The 19,500-nt window shown below is 34.8% G+C and overlaps 1 protein-coding gene across 5 annotated transcripts in view; it reads right to left on the bottom strand.

Moving 5' to 3' along the window:
- Nucleotides 1-19,500, bottom strand: part of tbc1d1 (TBC1 (tre-2/USP6, BUB2, cdc16) domain family, member 1) — a 294,800-nt gene that overhangs the window by 163,355 nt on the left and 111,945 nt on the right. For all 5 annotated transcript variants that reach the window (XM_039751281.1, XM_039751283.1, XM_039751284.1 and 2 more), the window contains 5 exons: nt 16,286-16,390; nt 15,410-15,542; nt 12,168-12,259; nt 901-1,017; nt 665-784 (listed from right to left, as the gene is read on the bottom strand). In XM_039751281.1, coding sequence (XP_039607215.1) covers nt 665-784; nt 901-1,017; nt 12,168-12,259; nt 15,410-15,542; nt 16,286-16,390 — 567 coding nt within the window. The remainder of the gene's footprint in view (nt 1-664; nt 785-900; nt 1,018-12,167; nt 12,260-15,409; nt 15,543-16,285; nt 16,391-19,500) is intronic.

The raw sequence follows: 19,500 nt of genomic DNA, 5'->3' as shown, positions 1-19,500 counted from the left end.
ACCAAGTGTTAAAATCTGGTGTTTGTTATGGGCAATAATGAATACAGAGGACTAATAATTCACTGCCATGATTCCAAATTGGCAGATGGTTTCCCTCAATCACATCTTTACAGGAATCTCCATCATTACCAATGTAACAGCTGAAGTATCCCAGTAGGGAGTCAGTGGATGGTGCCCTTCTGAGCAATGAATGCAATGACTCTAAAATGGCCAAGTACACTGAATAGTAATCAGTGCATACACAAAAACCTATAGTCAAAGTTGTCTACTCAAAGTTACACTGAGTAAATCTTTTGTATAAAAAAACAACTTCCAGTTGTAAGGCAATAATTTGGAGGTTTGTGAATATCCTCACACTTACCTGGGATTTTTCTCATCAAGCAACTATAGGCAATAGACCACTCTCAATCAAGAAGTCTGGTTCTATAGGTAATGCATTTTTCAACCTCCTGCACAATCCATCCATCCATCCATCCATCCATTATCCAACCCACTATATCCTAATTACAAGTTCTGGCTAATTCCTTGCCAGTTTGCATTGCCCCTTTACTATGCCTGGATCTGTCCATTCGACTAGTAGCCACAATCTGCACCTTGTAATGGTGGGCCCACATAAAAGTAATTCAGACAAATTCAGAAAATGTAACTCTATATCTTTACTCACCCTTGATAAAATCCCTTCCAGAGACTCAGTTAGAGACCTTTTTGCTCTAGACTTCAACTGCTCAAGACGAAGTCTACCAGCACTCATATTTAGTTCATTTGACATATCTTCTGAGACACCCTGTGAAGATTTATTTTTACAATCATTTACACATTGCATTTAAAAGTATTAAAATATGTAGATTCTAAAACCAGTGTTGCATGTCCACTATATCTCTCTGTTAAAGGGAGATTTACCTGCTTAATATCCCCACTGTGACTGTGTACATGGCTCTTTTGTTTCTCCTCATACAAACTTCTCAAAATTGACATTATCAGCTCATTTTCTTCTAGGTCAGATTTTGGTCTTGCTTTCTGAAATAACAATGCAGTTAACTGTTAATAATTACACAAAGATTAAATATGGCTTAAACAATTACCTGCATAGAGTATGCACTTTATTTATTATGAAGAAATCAGAGCTGCAGATTTAAAGATAAAACATTTTATAATGTTTATGTAATCTGAGAAATGCTCCCAATATCCAATAGTAGCATAATGGTTTAGCACCCCTGCCTTATAGCTGCAGAGTCCTACACTCAAATTGTAGCTAGTCAACATATGTGTAAAATATGTATATTCATCTTGTGTCTATATGAGTTTCACTTAGTGCAGTTCAGTTCCGCTTCTACAATTTAAAAAGAGTGGAAGCCAGGTTGATTGGTAATCATGCAGTAAATTGGTCCATTGTTGTTGTGTTCGCAATCCATCTTGTGAGGAAATGATGCCACATCCAGGGTCAGGTTCTGAACTGTGCCCAGTGCTGCTGCTGTAAGTACCAGACCCATTTGCCTTAAACTTGTTTTTGATGGATTGATGGAAACATTCCAATGTACAAAACATTAATTAATATTTTTAATGATTTATTTATTGTTTGACAACAGATAAACACATATTATAAGTCAGATATACACTTCAAATTCAAAAGCAAGTAAAGAAAAGAGATAAGCTTGTGTGTGCATCTTATCACTCAAGAAAAGAAATATAATGTAAAGAATTATCTCTAAATATTCAGGGTTCACCTTCAAATCAACTTATACAAAAAGTTCTGTTTAATCTTATGTGCCTTAAGAATTTAGTATAAATAAAAACTGGTTTACTGCATTTGCACTGTTAGCTCTAAAACTGTAAATGTTTTGTGTATATGGATGCACTGTACAGTATATAATTTAGTACTTGCATAAGCCTAATATTTCTAGCAGTTTAAAGCAAAAGCATTTGCATTACAATTACACTAGATGTCACTCTTTTAAAAGTATCAGAGCTCAGCTGCCTCAGGACTAGTTATTTTCAAAAAACAGACTGCAAGTTGATTGTACTATGTATTGAATGGTTTAACAATAACATTATCATACTCACCATAATTGTTATATATTACTTAATGGGTACTAATTAATGTACTGTAGTTTCTTTCCAATAAAAAATGTGCACCTTTCATTTTTTTGAACAGTTAATTACAAATAAAAAGTTTTACTAAGCATATATTTGTTCAGGTTTATTTTTCGTTCATAAATGGGTTTAATTTTATTTTTTTTGTGAAGCAGTAGCAGACAGAGTAATGATTATGAAGCTGGAAATTGGAGGTGTGATGATGAATGTTGTTAGTGCATATGCCCCGCAAGTTGGATGAGTTGGATGAAGTGATGAACAGTTCACCCAAGGGACAGAAAGTGGTGATTGGAGCGGACTTCAATGGACATATTGGTGAAGGGAACAGAGGAGACAAGGAGGTGATGGGTAGGTATGGTGTCAAGGAGAAGAACGAAGGTCAGGTGATAGTGGATTTTGCCAAAGCATGGACATGGCTGTGGTGAATATGCATTTTAAGAAGGGGGAAGAACACAGTGACACATACAAGTGAGGAGGGAGATGCACACAGGTAGATTACATCCTATGCAGAAAAGTCAATCTGAAGGAGATAGAAGACTGCAAAGTGGTGGCAGGGAAGAGTGTAGTTAAGCAGCATAGGGTGGTGGTCTCTAGAATGACATTGAAGATCGAAATGAGGAAGAGAGTGAGGACAGAGCCAAGGATCAAATGGTGGAATTTGAAAAAGGAAGACTGCAAGGTTGAGTTTAGGGAGAAGGTGAGACAGGCACAGAGTGGTAGTGAAGAGTTACCAGATGAGAAACTAGAGCAGAAGTAGTAAGGGTGACAGCAAGAAGTGTGTTTGGCGTGACATCTGGACAGAGGAAGGAGGAAAAGGATACCTGGTGGTGGAATGGGGAGTATAGGAGAGTATACAGAGGAATAAAATGGCAAAGAAGAAATGGATTAGTCAAAAAGATGCTGAAAGTAGACAAGAGTACAAGGAGATAAGGTGCAAGGTGAAGAGAGAGGTGGAAAGGCTAAAGAAAAGGCGTATGGTGAGTTGTATGAAAGATTGGACACTAAGGAGGGAGAAAAGGACCTGTACCAATTGGCTAGACAGAGGGACAAAGCTGGGAAAGATGTGCAGCAGGTTAGGGTGATAAAGGATAAAGATGGAAACATACCCACGAGAGAGGAAGGTGTGTTGAGCAGATGGACAGAATACTTTGAGAGGCTGATGAATGAAGAGAACGAGAGAAGTAAGAGGTTGGATGATGTGGAGATAGTGAATCAGGAAGTGCAATGGATCAACAAGGAGGAAGTAAGGACAGCTATGAAGAGGATAAAAAATGAATAGGCCGTTGGTCCAGATGACATTCCTGTGGAAGCATAGACGTGTTTAAGAGATATGGCAGTGGAGTTTTTAACTAGACTGGAATCTTGGAAAGTGAGAGGATGAAAAAATGTACTGGTGCTACAGTAAGACGTTAGACAGTAAGACGTTAGGGACTTTCAAAACTCGACTTGATGTTTTCTTGGAGGAAGCAAGTGGATAGGACTGGCGAGCTTTGTTGGGCTGAATGGCCTGTTCTCGTCTAGATTGTTCTAATTCTAATTCTAATTCTAATATTTAAGAATAAGCGGGATGTGCAGGACTATAATAATTACAGAGGGTTAAAATTGATGAGCCACAGCATGAAGTTATGGGAAAGAGTAGTGGAAGGTAGGTTAAGAAGTGAGGTGATGATTAGTGAGCAGTAGTATGGTTTCGTGCCAAGAAAGAGCACCAAAGATGCGATGTTTGCTCTGAGGATGTTGATGGCGAAGTATAGAGAAGGACAGAAGGAGTAGCATTGTGTCTTTGTGGACCTGGAGAAAGCATATGACAGGGTGCCTTGAGAGAACCTGTGGTATTGTATGAGGAAGTTCGGAGTGGCAGAGAAGTAAGAAAGAGTTATACAGGATATGTACGAGGAAAGTGTGAGCGGTAAGGTCTGCGGAAGGAGTGACGGATGCATTCAAGGTGGAAATGGCATTACATCATGCAGGGAATTGAGTTGGCGAAGGTGGATGAGTTTAAATACTTGGGATCTACAGTACAGAGTAATGGTGATTGTGGAAGAGAGGTAAAAAAGAGAGTACAGGCAGGGTGGAATGGGTGGAGAAGAGTGTCAGGAGTAATTTGTGGCAGACGGGGTATCAGCAAGAGTGAAAGGGAAGGTCTACAGGACGGTAGTGAGACCAGCTATGTTATATGGGTTGGAGATGGTGGCATTGACCAGAAAGCAGGAGACAGAGCTGGAGGTAGCAGAGTTAAAGATGCTAAGATTTGCACTGAGCGTGACGAGGATGGATAGGATTAGAAATTAGTACATTAGAGTTGGACGGTTGGGAGACAAAGTCAGAGAGGCGAGATTGCGTTGGTTTGCAGAGCACAGAGGAGAGATGCTGAGTATATTGGGAGAAGGATGCTCAGGATAAAGCTGCCAGGGAAGAGGAAAAGAGGATGGCCTAAGAGAAGGTTTATGGATGTGGCGAGAGAGGACATGTAGGTGATGAGTGTAACAAAACAAGATGATGAGGACAGAAAGGTATGGAAGAAGATGATCCGCTGTGGCAACCCCTAACGGAAGTAGCCAAAAGAAGAAGAAGAAGAAGCACTGCCTCCTAATAGTGTCTAGATCCTGCGTCAATTCAAGCTAGGATGCATTTTGTTTGGGTTGTACATTTTCTCCTACTTTACATACGCACAATGGAGAACTGCAGCCTATATTGGAAAACCTGTAGAATGCATTCAAAAAGTGACAATTGATTGACCATGTTTTGATCTGAATATGTGACAATGAAACTTTATCAATGGCACAATCAATATACAGCATTAAATTATGTTCAAGGTTTTAAATTTTAGACATTTGTAACTTTTTCTTAAGGTGTTTCTTCCAATGATTAAGAATTGATTTTAGAATCCACAGAGAAGTGGTCAAACAGATGGGAAGTAGTGCAGTAAATTTTCCCAGTGTGAAGACATTATGGGTGTGTGCTGACGAGAAATATCTGATCTGAGAGTATAGTGGAAGGGTGTGTTAGTGAATACTGTATCTAATTTCCTAAAGACTAAGCTAATTACAAACTGATGATCATTACACAAAAAACATACAAATACAACATTGTATACACTATTTGCGTGTGCTTGGTGTGTGTGTGTATGTGTGTGTGTGTGTGTGTGTGTGTGTGTGTGTGTGTGCCCTGCCTGGGGATTTCTTCCTGCCTTGTGCCCGATGCTGGCTACTGGCTATACACTATTTGCATTTTAAGATGACTTCTTACTATGACATACACAATGCAAATAGAAATTATTAAATTAATCCGCAGAAATCAGTAGATTCATCTTCTGATCATCCAACCATCCTTAGGTTGGTTTGTACATATGTAGCCATACAGAACAAAACCCAGTCATGTGCAGATTTACAGCAGATCAAGTTGAGATGATTTGTACTTATGGCCGAGGGCCAAAGAAAAACAATAGGGTAATATTGTTCTAGAAGTTGCCATAACATCAAATTATCAAATACATCCACTTTGAAACAGCAAAGGCTTCTATTTAGAAAAAAAAGCATTCTGTTTTTAGAAGGCATCCTTGTGATAATGAAAGGAATCTAGAAATAATTATTTTTATCAAAAATTCTTGGTACTATTTTTCCTGAGGTAAGAATACATTTCCTGTTCACTTGTCTCTTCACAGAATCTTTCATGAGTGGAATTATGACAACCCCAGCAAACCTCCAGTGCCAAGGTATATTCGGTTTGTAATCCTACTTTTATGTTCTTTCATCATTTATGTTCTGCTATGGCTTGTAACAAGAGAGATGCACGCTCACATGATAGAATTATTTTTACGTAATGGCACTTGCATTTTATCCATTAAAATCTGTGTTGTTATTTTACATAGCCCACACAGTTGAATTCATGCCAAGTGGCAGTGTAGTGAAAAGAGCACATAAAAGTTTCATTGCACTTTTTACAAATAACAATAAATCTGACATGAACTGATTACACTGAATTTTACTTTTAATAAAAGATTTAGATTTTTGAAAGAATCGAGCCACTTGCACATCACAGTTTCTCTGTTTAGTGTGTTAACAATAAAAAAAATGAAAAAGGCAGTGTGTGCAACAGGAGCAGACTGAAAAAACACAAACCAATTATCCATTTTTTAAGTGCACGATGAGTAGCTCTGCTGAGGACACAGTAATAAAAGAATTTAGGACAACCTGTTTGAGTGAGCAAACTCACTGGCATTCACCGATACCAAGCAATTCATAAATAAAAAGTACACAATCATAAAAAGTCTACACATCCCTGCTAAAATCACAGAACTTGTGTAATAAGAAAATGAAAAAAAGGTTAAATCCTGTCAGAACTTATTCCATATTTACTGCAAAAATGCAATCTAGAAAGAAGGTTAAAGTAAACCAGAAACTGTTTAGTGAAAAAATGAAAAAAAAAAATCATACAAAAACCTGGTTGCATTAGTGCGCAAACCCTTTAAAACTCAAAGATGTGTCCAAATCAATTGCACTAATGACGGCTTATCAAGAGTACTATATGCAGTTTTAGTCTGCATGTTACAAAAATGACACAGTAGTAACAGAGAATATCTGATTAATAGCAACTAATCTGATTCTAGGAATATGAGCCTTGAGTTATGAAGAAAGACTGAAGGAGTTGAACTGTATCAGTTTAAGCAAATGCAGAGTAAGATGTGACATGATTTAAGTTTCTCAAATTATTAAATTAATTACTATAGTGGATCCCAGTTATTAATTTAAAAGAAGCTCTTCAAAAGGAACATGGGGACACAAGCAGAAAATTGTTGAGGATAGATTTCACACAAATATTTCAAATTTCGTCATACAGAAAACCTTAGGCACATGGAAAACATCAAAACTCGACTCAGTGTTATTTTGGAAAAAGTAGGCAAATAGGGTTGGAAAGTTTTGCTAGGTGGAATAGCCTATTTTCATCACAGTTGTAATATAATCATAAGATAATGAAATGCTGAATCATAAATCATATTCCACAAAATAAAGCGCACATCAAAGTGGACTATTCAGATGTTTTTCTTTTTTTTATATATTTTATTTTATTAAAATCAAAAAAACATAACATACATGCAAGTCAAGTTTAACAAAACTGGTTTGACATAAATTGGCCCCCACCCATGAGAAAGAGAGCTACGTCAGCAAAGTAGTACCTTAATAATAGTAAAAATATGTAAATAAGTAAATAAATAAAGATAAATAGAATAGAAAAAGAGGGGAGAGAATCCACTTCCTCAATTTAAATGCTTATTCTAAAATGTTATTTATTAGATCCTACAAGGTTTTGAAAACGTTTTGTACAGATCCTCCAAGTGAGAATTTGATTTTTTCCAATTTTATATAGTATAGAACATCAGTTATCCACTGACTTAAAAGAGGTGAGTTAGGATTCTTCCAGTTGAGTAAGATAAGTCTACGTGCCAATAGTGTAGTAAAGGCAATTATAACTTGTTTGTCTTTCTCCACTTTAAGCCCTTCTGTAAGTACACCAAACACAGCTGTTAGTGGATTAGGACGGATTGTGACACCCAAGTTGTCTAAGAAGCATTTAAAAATTTTTGTCTGGAATGGTGTTAATTTGATGCATGCCCAAAACATATGGCCCACTGAGGCTGGAACTTGATTGCAACACTCACAGGTTGGATTTTCCCCGGGAAACATTTTGGACAATTTTAAATGAGACAGATGCGCTCAATATATAATTTTAAATTGAATAATTGTATGCTTTGTGCATATGGAGCTTGAGTGAATTCTGTGCTTTGCTACCTTCCATTCCTTTGCTGAGATGTTGAGTGAGAGATCCTTTTCCTACTGTACTCTGGGATCTTTGAAAAGGATGGACTTTAAAATGTTTTTATATATTACAGAAATGCTGTCATAAAGACTGATCAAAATTTCTTCCGGTATAGAGGTAGGTGGGAGGTGAGGGAAATTGGGTAGGTTTTGTTTAACAAAGCTTCAATTTGAAGGTAGCGAAAGAAATGATTTGCTGGAAAGTTACATTTGGAGTTTATTTGTTTGTAGGATGCGAAGACGTTGTCTATGTACAGATCTCTAAGTGATTTAATCCCGGATGTTTTCCACACATTAATATGTTCGAGAGGGTGGAAAAAGGTGGTTATTGTGCAGAGCTGCCACAGATAAAAGCTTCTCTATCTTAAAATACTTCCTACATTGCTTCCATATTCAGAGTGAGTGAAGCGCTTATTGGGCTGTTAGTATATTGCTGATGACTTGTACTTACTGGGGTACACAGCAAGGAATACAAAGCAGTCCTGCAGGATTTTATTTCTATTGTGGACCAAGCCGGTGTCTGCTTGCCTATTTGTGTCAATGTCCTGGTTTTTATAGCTTGTATATTCACCGCCCAGTAATAAAATTGAAAGTTAGGTAGAGCCATGCCACCTTCTTCCTTAGGTCTTTGCAGGGTCACCTTTTGGATAAGTGGATATTTTGAATTCCAAATAAATGAGGCTATGGTTGAATCTAATTTCTTAAAAAATGATTTATTGAGGTATTTTGGAATGTTTTGAAATAGAAAAAGAAGCTTAGGAAGGATATTCATCTTGACAATATTAATTATTCAAGCTAAAGTGAGAAGAAGGGTGGACCATTTATGCAAGTATTGCTTATTTTTTTCCATGCTGACAAATACATTTTTTTGATAAAGAGCTTTATGTTTACTCGTGATGTTTACCCCTAGGGATTTAAACTGATCTGTGATGACAAAAGGGCAGGTATCCAATCTAATATATAACCTTCTGGACTAGTATACAGTTGTTCCATGCACAGATGTTCGGGCCAAACCCAAATTTCTCCAATATGGTAAAAAGGTTCTTCCATTCAACTATATCAAATGCTTTTTCTGTATCCAACAATAATAATATCTCTGGGATGTTTAACTTTGTGGGTGAATATAACACATTAAATAGGTATCGAAGATTGGAAGATAACTGTCTGCCTTTAATAAATCCAGTTTGGTCTTGTGATATTACCGAAGGAAGCACTTTCTCAATCCTTCTAGCTAGGACTTTAGAAAGTATCTTTACATCATTATTCAAAATTGAGATTGGTCTGTATGATGCACATTGTAATAAGTCCTTATTTTGCTTAGGAAAGATGGTAATTAGAACTTGACAAAAAGTTTGACGTAGAATTTTATTATCTCTAGCTTCTGTAAATGTTGCTAATAAAAGGGGAGCTAGCTTAATTGAGAATTTTAATAAAATTCAGCAGGGTAGCCATCAGGGCCTGCTGCTTTCCCACTCTGATGTGAGTTTATACCATCTAGTAATTCTGATTGTGCCAGAGGTTTACTGTATCTAATTCCTCTGCAGTTTAGGAACGTTCTGTCAACGATTAATATTACTTTATATTCAAGAGCAAAAACTTATCTTTTCTTTCACTTGAGGAAAACAAAAATGGTCACTTTAATCATTTCTGTATTTTGCCTTTACTTTTAAAATCCATTGATTATATTAATAGTTAAACTGTATTATAATGAACCTATATAATTAGAACAAATAAATATTTCTGGATGCAACCCAATATAGGACAACAAGTCAGAAAATGTAAACATGGTGTAACATTCAGGATTGTACGTAGGCATAGTTAACTGTTCTGCAAGGTGGAACACTTCATTTTTAGTTTTTTGCTTTTTTCAAAATGGTTGATATCACATTTTTATTGATTAAATACTTTTGTAGTACTAAGCCATATTCAAAAATAACCTTGATAATATAATGTAATAACATGTATCAGTAGAGTATATCAAATATATTTTAAAAGCATTTGACAGTATGATATACTTAAAAACCAAGTTTAAATTGGGTTGTGGAGGCTTATATAGTTTTTATTGACATCACTAACTGTCTGTGCAATTCTGCTTGCGATTCAGTAAGTGTCTATTTATATAACTTGTATTTTTTTGCCATCGGGGCAGTTATCAAATCTGTAAATAAGGAAAGTATGCAAAATGTACAAGTTAAAGTAATATCTTTTAAAGTAAATTACAAACAATAAGTTATGCAGTAATTGAAGCCATACATAATAATTCTCTGTTTTAAGATGGTCGACTTTGAAAATTCACAAATAGTTTTAAATGAAAGATTTTCAAATGTAAAAACTCTGTACAACTCTATTCAAGATTGTCCAATGCAAACTGAAATTTCTCCACACATTTCCTTGAAGAATAAGAATACCAAGCTTCAACAAGTTATTCCTCTGGGAGCCAGGTTGTTTCATGTGGACCAACAGACGGATGTGACAACAACAGCAGGTATTATTTTGCACCTAAAAAGTAAAGATGTCTTCAAATTTGATTATCAAACACATTTTTTGGTTTGACACAGATACAAAAATTTGCATGTGTGTAAATTACCTAAGTATATCATTTATCATTATAAAAATTTTGAGGCAAAACCAAAAGCTGCAAAAGTTAGCAATCTGTTTGTGAGATGGTACATAATGATACTGTGACTGTGCTTGACCTGTCTTTGACTTGAATTTACTTCAGTTTTCAATTTTAAATTTTTGTATAGTCTCATTTCAGTACTTCATTTGCATTTGTTTGTGTACCATTCATACTTGTTTTTTCATTTAATTGTTAGTCAAATTATGTACTTACTGATTATGATAGCATTTTATTTTTATGTGAACACCTAATGTCTATCTGCAGGTTCTTAATAACCTACTAAACTTGCATTTTAAACTTCTGCTTATCTAAAAATGCCATTTGTGTCTATAATTGCACCGCCGTAAATATATTCTAGCAAATTCTGTAAGCTAAAGTTTATTTTAACACTAGAATCCCTGAAGCCTGCGAAAATATTTGTAATGCCAGTCCACCTTAAATTCCCTAGCACCTCCTCATCAGTGTCTGTTTTGCAAATATCTCAATCAGGACTGGCAATTTCACCACCGAGGCAGCTGAAGACAGACACAAAATTCTCACAGCTGAAGTCTGTGTATCTGGAAGTGATGTGTCTGGAATTGTATAAGGTAAATAACATATCGTTATTTGGAATACATACAGTACATTTCATGCGTGTTCTGTGTCTAGAATGATCTCTGTAATGTAGGATGACAGGAAATGCGAGACAAGAAATATTGAACATAACTAAAACAGAAACTTTTTTCATGTTATAGTAATAATGACAAAATGTTGACGTGAAGTGTATAATGTGTGAAGACATCCAAACATCAAATAAACACTTTAACAAAAGGTATAACAAAACAAGTGTGCTTTTATTCAAGAATAAAACCGAAGAAAAAGAAATTGACTAATTTACATGTTGCTGTCCTGTTGCTTCCTTAGAGATGTTGCCCTTAAAGGTCTGTCGAAAGCTGCAATTGTTTACAAGGGCATTAAGGGTTAGACAGATCCATGCCTGTCACCAACACAGATTCTGGGTTTTGCTAAAAAATGATCCCAGAGAGGTGTTTAAAGGTGATACAGGAACAATGTGCTAACTACCCATAGAGTGCCAATGCCAATGGACCGCGACACAGCAAAAGTAACCACTACACACCCAGGCTTTTCAAAAAGTTAATTAAATTGGCACAGTTCTAAATTTCTATATTAAACATAAAAAACTGACATCAAAACATTTTTGGACAAACTTGCTTAATTATGTTGGACTGATTGGAACATATTTTCCAAGATGCTTTTTTAAACCTCTTGCTGTAAATACTGTGAAAGTGAACAAAGGGAAACAAAAGAGTGATACTTTCAAACAGTGTGTTTAATTAGGCCAGTTATATTTAGCTTTCTCCTATGGGAATTCAGATAGAGTGAAAGTTTTTTTCAACTAGGTTTAATAAAAAAAAAAACAGTGCAGAGCAATTCTAGAATTTCTTTGTAAAAAGGAGATTATTCACGGATTTTAATAGGCCCTGTAAAACAACATCACCAGTTGTTTTGCCTCTCTAATCAGGCGTAAAATTATATTTTCTTTAAAAATTTAACTAAACATCAAAACCAGACTGGCATTCATTGAAAAAGAAAAAACAAACAAAAAAAAGAAATATATTTCAAAGCCAACAAAAACATACCAAAGTCTTTTCAAAGATTGTTGCCTGCTCTTTATTGCTGAGTTTTCCAAGGTGTCTTTGAAGCTCTAGCTTGGCTTTTGAGGGATGTAAACCTTTAAAACAATTAAACACAGATGTAATGTTTTCACACTGTAAGTAAATATCAGAAGTTATACTTTTGTCAATAAAGATGGGTGAATGAAATGACTGTTCACTGTTTAAAGCTGATGACTTGAAAAACACTTTCCAGATAACACAAATCTAAAACTATGGGACGATTTACTGAGCTAAGCGTGAAAGGTGCATATTCTCATTTCCAAAAACATTTCAACAAGTATGACTGTGACAGAAACCAGTGCTCAACATCCTAAACTGAAGTTTGCATACCTGAAAAGGCAGTAAAAATAAAACATTTGAATTATGGTCATTCTACAGCAAAATTGACATTAAAGAGACAAATCAGCTGTTCTGACATAAATATTTGACAAATAAATGAAGATCTTTAAAATATAGGGCAGACACTGGAATATGCACAATGTAAACAGCTGGATGTATACCAGTCTTAACAGCAGCTTTGTGTTTTTGTGAAAAAAAAAACCACTAAAGTTTAGGTTTATTGTTATTTTACATAATGAAATTCTTATTTGCATGATTCCCACAGAATAGTGAGAGTATACAATATCAACAACAGGCACACAATTTAAAGAATACAAGATTATATATACATATATATATATATATACATATATATATACATATACATATATATATATACATATACATATATATATACATATATATATATATATACATATACATATATATATACATATACATATATAAATATACATATATATATATACATATACATATACATATATATATAAAATAGGCTCCAGCACCCTCTGACAGGATTAAACAGGCTTAGAAAATGATATGGTATACTATGGTATGGTACATACTGTAAAAGGCTACATGTCCCTGATCAAGTCACTGACTGACTGACTGAGAATGGGTTCTTGGCTATCTGCAGATAACCTAAGGAAAAACTATTTTCAATAATATATCAATCTCTTGGTCATTTCCCTTGTTGTGAACTTATTTATGTTTCAAGTACATAACTATAAGCAAAAGCATATCATCAGCACTACATAATTAAAATCAAAAATCAAAAAAACAATTGTTTATCACTATAAAAGCATCTCATCATAGAAAAAATATTGTATCACATTATTGTAAAAATGTATGATATTTACACTGTTCATTCTTTACTTCTAATGGTCTCAAACGTATTAAGATGTGATTTATTTTAAGTTATTATCTGGAAGCATAACAATATCTTTTTATTTCCATTGAATTTTTGATTGCTGTCTTCTGTAATTTAATCTGGTGTACATTAAAAATGTCCATTAAGAAATCTCAATGGTTGTGGTCTCTATATATCCTGCATTGAATTTATTAAATAAAACAAGGCTTCAGATAAGCACTTGTTTAATGAAAACATCAAACTTAAAATGTTCTTACTTTTCCTTAACTATTCATTAACTTGCATTGCAAACCATTCATACTGAGACTAGTGTTTTAAACATGTGATGCGGCATATCCCTATCATTTGCTTCAAATCAGAAGGTAAAACACAAAAAATACTATAAATAAGTAAACAATAAAACACATGCAATACATCATGAGTGGTGTTGTGAGTGGGGGAGCTGAGAATCTAAAACAAATGCACAAACGTACCACATCAGACTGAAAAATGCTAAATAATTATACCACAGTTTGATACAAGACTTCAATTTAGTCCAACATAGTCAATTCAGTGTCTAAGTAATTAGTGCTAATAGACATGAAAAAGTTCTATGAGGAATGATAAATATCATCCAAACATTTATTCTACCCAAATTTGTATGTTTATTTTCAATTGCAACAGACACTTTATATCAATAAATACATTATTAATATTTTAGGAGGACAGAATAAGAATGAAATTATGAATACGTAGTAAGAATAACTGTGCTAGAATGTAAAAAGAAGATTCTCTAAATACTGTAATGTCATCAAGCAAGAAAAACTAATACTTTTTGAAAATTCCAAATAATTGCACATGTGAAATAAACATTATAGCCCATTAAATTTTTTTAGCACTTTCTGGTAAAATGCTTCAAAAGCTGGGAAGGTGTTCAAATATAGGTTAAGAACAGTAATTTCCAAAATACAGTGATCCCTCGCTATATCGTGCTTTGACTTTTGCGGCTTCACTCCATCGCAGATTTTAAATGAAGCATATCTAAATATATATCACAGATTTTTCGCCGGTTCGCGGATTTCTGCGGACAATTGGTCTTTTCATTTATGGTACATGCTTCCTCAGTTTGTTTGCCCAGTTGATTTCATACAAGGGACGCTATTGGCGGATGGCTGAGAAGCTACCCAATCAGAGCACGTATTACGTATTAAATAAAACTCCTCAATGATATAAGGTATGCTTCCCGCGCGGTGCTTCGTACACTTCAAAGCTCTAACAGCCCGTATCAATTTTTGATTGCTTGCTTTTCTCTGTCTCTCTCACTCTCTCTGACATTCTCTGCTCCTGACGGAGGGGGTGTGAGCAGAGGGGCTGTTTGCACAGTGGCTGTTTGCTTAGAAGATACGGACGCGCCTGTAAAAAATGCTGAAAGACTACCTCCACATTGATCCCTTCATTGCGGCCGCTTTATCGTGGTGCTTCCCATACTTAAAAGCCCAACAGCCATATTGATTTTTGCTTGTTTACTTTTCTCTCTCTCTGACATTCTCTGCTCCTGACGCGCACTCCTTTGAAGAGGAAGATATGTTTGCATTCTTTTAATTGTGAGAAAGAACTGTCATCTCTGTTTTGTCATGGAGCACAGTTTAAACTTTTGACTAAAGGGTGTTATTTCATGTCTAGAGGACTCTAATAATGTTAAAAAATGTATTTAGAAGGTCGTAAACAGGTTTTCTATGCTCTAACAGCAGAAATATTAGATATATAAATAAAGAATCCTACTTCGTGGAAATTCATTTATCTGTCTGGAGCGGATTAACCGAGATAAACAAAGGTTTACTGTATGTGCGGAGAATATTTAAAAACAGTGGGAGAATTTCTATGGGCTTAAAATATATAAAAATAACCATACAAACATGGTTTCTACTTTGCGGATTTTCACCAATCACGGGGGGTTCTGGAACGAAACCCACGCGATCGAGGAGGGATTACTGTATGCACAGCATTTTTTTTTTACCTTCTAGACTTTCACAGAGTTTATGCAGGCACTGTAAGGGGCAGCTCTCACATTGTTCAGGTTGCGTTCTTGAATTTTGCTGCACAGCAGCAACACTGAATGTCTGCTTCAGAGTCATCATAATTTCATCAACCTCAAGAGAAGGAAAAGTAAGATAAAGGTAATTCATCATTATATGGAGTCTAAAAAATCTAGGTTTACAATGCTAGTGGAATTCAAAGGAAAACAATCCCAAACAACCTTTTAGCAATTCTGATAAATGACTTTGATGAAACAGTTTATAAAACATTTATCTTCTATAAACCATTTTAATCCCAAATTAAAATATGTATGGGGAGTGGTGATAACAGGGAGCAAGGTCACACTGTAGTGTAGGCAATACATGTAGTTTTTATAGAGCACTTCCTGTGGTTAGGTTTCATAGAAGTACAACTGTTCAGTTTATAAGTATCTACAATATTTTGGAGTTTTGATAGTGAAATACTGGGAGAGGACCCTATGGAAGGCTTGTTAAAAATGACTTCATCGAGGGTGATAGTGGCCCTAGAAATGGCTTTGACTAGGAGATACATTTTAAGAAGGTTTCAGGAAGAATGTATGTATGGTAGAGTCAATGATGGTGTCAAACAATATTATAAATATTTTACCATTACATCTCAATCAGCACTGTAAAACTCAGTGATACTGCCTTCATTAGCAGAATGCTGACACAGATTTCTTTAAAGCATTTTTATAATTCCAGATGTTAAATATTAATTGATAAATGTTTTTGTTATACAGATATTCATTTTTGCTTTTAAGAATACCATTTTGAAAAAATAAATGATTATTTATCAATAAACTACAAATTATTTTTTATTGAATTTTAAATCTTACCAGTGATTCATTTGTACACTGAAATACATAGCATACAAAATGACAGTTTCCATTTTCTAAGGGTTCTCTGCAGATAAAGCCAAAATGGTCCACATGTCGTATTCCCTAAAGTAAGCATATAATAGAGGTTTATCTCAGTATGCACTTGTATAACAAATATAAACATACCCCAGTGTTTTTACTGCAACCATTCATATATGGTCTACAACAAGCTATATATGTCCTTAAACCCAGTAATTTAACAGAAGAAATGTAAAAAGACCAATTGAAAGAAGATACAATTCAAATGAGTGAATACTGGAGACATTGTATGTAAGTGGGTAATATTCTAGCATACATGTTTTCTTATATCAAGGAAGACCAGTTTAAGACTATAGTGAGTTACATCTAATGTATCTTTTATGTACAGTAGTAGGCAAAAACGAAAAGGCTCCTAAAAGGTAAAATTATTTAAAAGAATGAAATATTTCAATGTAATTGAAATGAGCCAATAAAAACTAGAAAATGCAATTAACTTTAAGCATATAATTGTTTTCATGAATAGTATGTAACATTTGTTATACTGTATGATTAGAAAATATCTGCAAAAATGACAAGTATGTATTTGACAATAAAACATATCCAATTTGGTTTATTCATTAATTTGTACATTCTAATCAAGCAGTGCAAATGCCAGGATTTGATCTCAATGAGTAAGCACCCAGCAGTGCTACTCACAGCAACACTGTGTCATGTATTACTTGGTAAAAATATCATTGTATATATTTAAAGAGTTATATTTAAAATGCTATCAGAATAAATATATCAAAAGCTGTATGAAAAACAATTAAACGACTAGCTTCTATATTAATATCAAAACATCAAGCTTCATGCATTAAAGGGAGATTGCTATTGTCAAATTGTTTACAGTACTTTATACTCTATCAGTAACTAAGCTTCTAGAACTCTTAAGGTCTCTAGCTGTACAAAAAGCAATTACAAGAATAGAATGTGCACATACCTTTACTGTTTCATACAAATTTGGGTTGGAACAATGCATTTAAGCTTGCAACAAGTACATTCCTTTATAAAAATTATTATTTTTGTCTGGAGTACTGCTTAATCTGTTCCATACACTGCTACTTGTAGTAATAGACAACAAAAAATGTAATTTGTGTTCATGCAGAATAGAGATAACAAAGTTCCTGAGATAATAGGCTTTCAGTGCCGCCAATGCAAAACAGCATCAATTTCAGATGTTTTTCAATGACATTTCGATATTGTTTATCTTTATAAAATCAATTACTGCAATTTGAACGAAAGCATCAAACAAGATTTTAACAGGTGGTAAAATAATTAGCTCTCTCCAGCTAGCAAATTGCACTTCATTTGTTCAAAATATGGAACAATTTAGAAAAAACTTTAAGACAGAAACACAATTGTTTGCTACTCTGTTACAGAACAAATTTGCATTCCAGCCCTTCCTCAGTTATATAGTATTTCTTTCATGGATTAATTAGGTATCTCAACCTTCAGAGATCTATATATTAATAAATAGCTTGGTTGCAAATATGTAATTCCCTTCAAAAAATGCATGTTTCACTTTTCAAGTTAAGAATTTTTTAAAAAGGAATTTACGTGACTTCCGTAATGGTCCATCAATGATCACACTCAGAAATATTTTAACTAATAATGATAAGAATATTAGTAGTATTTCTAGACTTCATCAACTAATATTATGTCCCTCTTATGTGTTATTAAAAGTGACTTCATGAAGATGGCATCAGGAAGGGCATCAAACCTTAAAACATTTTACACCAACACCTTCTTGATGATGGGATACAATGAAGAGAGTTTCAAAGAATGGGCAATGTGACTCCACCTGAGTACCTCAAACAGAAAGATGAGTAATCCAGCCAGATCAGAGGCAGGATACACTCAATGTATGATTTGGTGAAGAGGGAAGTGAAAATGAGGTAATAAGCATGAAGGAGAGAGTATAAGGATTCTGACTTAGAACACTGAAATATGGTGGTGATGTTCTGAAAAGAAGGAGAGTAGATGCATACTGCATACAGGAGACATGCTTAAAATTAAAGGTGCAAGAAATCTTAGTTGGAATGTTGCAAGGTACTTTTTTTTTGGCAGATGAGAATTTATGGCAATGCTGTATTTGTGTCTAAAATATGGGCAGACATAAGTAGTGGATGTTAAGGGGGTAAATTAGCATGTTGTAGTAAATTAAATCACAAATTAATACCTGCAGGCTGACAGAAGCAATGAAGAGAAAGATATGTTTTGGTACAAATTGATAAAGGTGAAAGCTGAAAAGTAAGCGGAGGAATGTTCAAAGGCCAAAGTTCTAGAAGTTGAGGGAAAAAGAGTATAAAAAGTAAATGTGCTAAAACACTGGTAGCAAGACTGTCATAATCTGGATTTGTCATTTAATTTTTATACCTTTATCTCTAAATATATTTTAAACATTGGAAAAGTGTTTTTGAACGCCAATGAATCCAGTGGTTAAGTTTATTTTTTTATTTCAGTGTATTTTTAATGATGTTAAACATGACATTTTCTCCTGAAGCACCATCCTTTTTCTTATGGGCACTGCCATTTTGGAACTTTTCTGTTAACAGTTTCTATGCTATTAATAATTAGGGTAAACTGGAAGTATGTAACACCTGACATACCAGGTCAGAGGTATAAGGCCACTGTTGTGCACTTCCTGGTTGTTTAAGGGCTCATTTATACTTCACGCTCAGAACGCGTACGCGTCTGCATCATGGCTGCCACGCGTTCCCAGCGTTCATTTCACGCGTCCTCTGAGCAGGTCCTCAGAAATACGCGACGCGTGCGCGAGTTGCAGTACCAGCAAAAGTCGGGGCGAGTGTGCTAAAAGTCGGAACGTGACGTCAGAGTCTCTGTTTACTATCTACATGTGACAGCAAGCCTCTATGGAGATCCTTCGGGGATCGATGTGCGCACTTTGCTGTTTGATGAATGGCTCAAATACAGCGCTATACATTATGTAGCCGATGTGAAGTTGCAAAAAAAATAGACGGCACAAAAGATGGTATGTGAGACTTTTAAAATGTATCGTGTCATTTATATATGTCTTTTTTATTTTTTGCAACTTAACAACAGCAACATAATGTATAGCATTATATTTGAGCCACTGAGAAAAAAATAAAGGACACGGTGAAAATGTGTATTTTGTGATTAAAGTGGAAATTTCG

The sequence above is a fragment of the Polypterus senegalus genome, chromosome 4 (genome assembly GCF_016835505.1).
Source record: "Polypterus senegalus isolate Bchr_013 chromosome 4, ASM1683550v1, whole genome shotgun sequence".
NCBI classification, from domain to species: domain Eukaryota; kingdom Metazoa; phylum Chordata; class Cladistia; order Polypteriformes; family Polypteridae; genus Polypterus; species Polypterus senegalus.
The sequence above is the reverse complement of the archived record's forward strand: the minus strand, read 5'-3'. Positions and strand labels throughout refer to the sequence as shown.